Here is a 2,914-nt window from a genome sequence, read left to right as displayed (position 1 = left end):
GAGTGTGACCACCGGCGAGGAGGGTGGTGGCTTTTTATAGCCGCCGGGGGGCGGCAAACGTGTGTGTACGCATGACGGGAGGGGGACGAGGCGTCGTTGGGCCTTCACTGCGCCGCCCGTGGGGAATCAATGAAAGGCTGACCGGCGGCGGCCTTGGCATTGATTCCCCGCAGGAAACGAGGCGATTAGGAAGACGAGATGTGACTGGTCGCTGACTCGGCGGACCCGCGGGGCTTTCGCGCAAAAAATGCTTCCCCCGGCGCCCCCGGGCGCTCCCAGCTTGCCGGGTTCGGCCTGAGTCCGCCGACGTCAATTTTGACTTTAACCGGCGAAATTTAGACTACTGGGGACGCGACTGAACTGATTTTTAGACGTCGGCGGTAAAAAAGGAAAAAAATTTATATGAGACCAGGTCTCACGATTAGCAGGTGAGACCCGTCCTGATGGATGACATGTGGCATTCACAAATCACAAAGTATTTAATCTGTCTCTTCCCTGATCTTAAGTGAGGGGTGAGGATGCTTTAAGATTTGTGAATGCCACTTGTCATATATCAGGATGGGTCTCGCGTGAGACCTAGTCTCGTAGAATTCTTTTCGGTAAAAAAGGGTTCTGGGGAGCCCGTTGGAGGACGAGTGGAGACGCTCTTAGTCCAGGTCGGCCCAGGAAATTTCGGGTCCATCACCTCCAGCTCGGCACCGGGATGAGTTTAGCATTACCTTCTATGATTAGAGCGCGGGACCAATTAGATTACACTGCAATACAGAAGACTACTCTCGAGAGGATTGAAACACTCACATATCTGGACCACCTGAGCTCGCGCTCAGGAACGAATTCTCGGGCATCGTACCCGTAATCACCAGATCCCTATAAGACCCTATGCATAAGGCACGTATATGGGCAGTTGAGCCGAGTGAGGAAAAGGTTTGTTCGTGTGCGTGCTTTTGGCCACAGCAAAGCAATCACTCGGCCGGCCGTCTCATCTCATGGAGATAGAAGCGACACCGCTGAGCCCGCAGCAGCAAGCATACAATGGCGGCGGTTCGGAGCAGCGGGCCGGCGCCAGCGCTAAACCACTCTACCGCAACCCCGTCGTCGTCGTCAACTTCCTCCTCATGGCCGTCGGCACGGTGTCTGGCCCGCTCCTGTTTCGCGCCTACTTCCTCCACGGCGGCTCGCGCAAGTGGCTCACCTGCCTCCTCCAGACCGCCGCGTGGCCGCTCCTTCTCCCGCCGCTCTGCGTCTCCTTCTTCTCCCGCCGCCGCCGCCAGCGCGAGGAGAGCGCCACGGAGGCCGCTCCGCTCTCCCTCATGTCGGGCCGCCTCCTGGCGGCCACCGTCGCCATCGGCCTCGTGATCGGGGTCATCGACTTCCTCTACGCGTACGGGCTGGCTTATCTCCCGGTGTCCACCTCCTCCATCCTCGTCTCCACGCAGCTGGCCTTCACGGCCGTGTTCGCGCTGGTGGTGATGCGCCATCGGTTCACCGCCTTCTCCGTGAACGCGGTGGTGCTGCTCGTCGTGGGCGCAGCCATGCTGGGGCTGAACGGCGGAGGGGACCGCCCCGCGGGGGTGTCCCGGGCGCAGTACTACGCCGGGTTCGCCATGACGCTCGGGTCCGCGGCGATGTACGGCCTCGTGCTGCCCCTCATGGAGCTCAGCCAGGCGCAGCACGCGGCTCGCGCCGGCGCGCCGGTCACGTACACGCTCGTCTTGGAGATCCAGATGGTCATCGGGATCACGGCCACGGCCTTCAGCGCCGTCGGCATGCTCGTGAACCGCGAATTCCACGTAAGTTTGTCAAATGCAAGTCTCTTTCGTACAACTGCACTATTGCTGGTCCGGTGTTGCTACCGTTAATTAAGATCGCAACCACACTGTTGTCAGGGCTGGTAGTAGTATTATTACGCGCTTGCATCGCTGACATAGTAAGATCTTATGAAAACGATAGGCCCGCATGGACCGCGCGGCACGAGCACCTCGCGATCAAACAGTGCTATGCGCAGGGAGTACGCTCCACCCATGCATGCATCGTTGATGGAGTCCTAATGCCATCTCCAACCGCAACCCCTAAATCAGACACCGCATCTGTATGTGAATTGGGAGGACCAATCCACAGACACTGATGCGAGAGCCGGCGGCCCAAAACTATCTGAATATCTCTGGTCATATTTCGGAAGAAATTTAACGAAGTTAAACAAATTTGATGCATATTTAAACAAATCGGATGATAGTCATTCATACTTGGATAATTTTTCCATAAAACTGGATGTTTTCATCTAAACCGGAACAAACTCATTACATTTGGACATACTTGGACTTAAAAGTGCTCTAAACCTAGTCTAAATGACTGTTGACGCCCGTTCCCCATGTCCGGGAGGACATGAGCCCCGAGAACTGAAGTTGCGCTTGTGCAACCTGCAAGCAGCTAATCGGCCAACGATTTGAGCCCGGTAAGCTTGACTTGAGCGGGAGTCAATGAGCGGTGGCCTTCCTGGGAACCGAGCACCGGTGACCTCCCATGCTCTACTCTTCCTCGTTGTGGGCGGCACCCGCGAACGTGCCGGCTTCGTGGTCGTGGTGGCAGGGTACGCGCATGACGGAGCTTGCGACGTCGTCCTCGTTCTCGCTCTTGCTATAGACTTCATCTGTCGCCTCGTCGATCTCCTTGAAGGCGTCGCTCTAGCTCCGCCAGTAGTTGCGGCGGATGTCGCGAGCGGAGCAATAGGATTCGAGCAACGCCTCCTGCTTGGCCACATCCACGTCTGGCGCGATGGCCGGGCCGATGCTGAGTTGCTCCTCTGCGCGCCGGTGCTCGTCAAGGGGGCGAAGGCCGTACTCCTGGTTGGCCTGCGTTGATCACTTCGGATGGTTAAGGGCACGGGCGTGGGAGAACAGTCAGGGCAGTCAGAAGT

At 57.7% G+C, this 2,914-nt stretch overlaps 1 protein-coding gene across 3 annotated transcripts in view; it reads left to right on the top strand.

Annotated features, from left to right (window-relative positions):
* The first annotated feature begins 723 nt into the window (after positions 1-723).
* LOC119301891 (purine permease 3-like) overlaps positions 724-2,914 on the top strand; it is a 13,175-nt gene continuing 10,984 nt past the window's right edge. The window contains exon 1 of one of the 3 annotated variants that reach the window (XM_037578883.1): positions 724-1,790. In XM_037578883.1, the coding sequence (XP_037434780.1) occupies positions 987-1,790 (804 nt within the window). In that variant the 5' untranslated portion in view covers positions 724-986. The remainder of the gene's footprint in view (positions 1,791-2,914) is intronic. The other 2 variants (XM_037578884.1, XM_037578882.1) reach the window with 2 other exon arrangements.

Source organism: Triticum dicoccoides, chromosome 5A (assembly GCF_002162155.2).
Source record: "Triticum dicoccoides isolate Atlit2015 ecotype Zavitan chromosome 5A, WEW_v2.0, whole genome shotgun sequence".
NCBI lineage: Eukaryota > Viridiplantae > Streptophyta > Magnoliopsida > Poales > Poaceae > Triticum > Triticum dicoccoides.
This window is presented reverse-complemented; position numbering and strand designations above follow the sequence as displayed.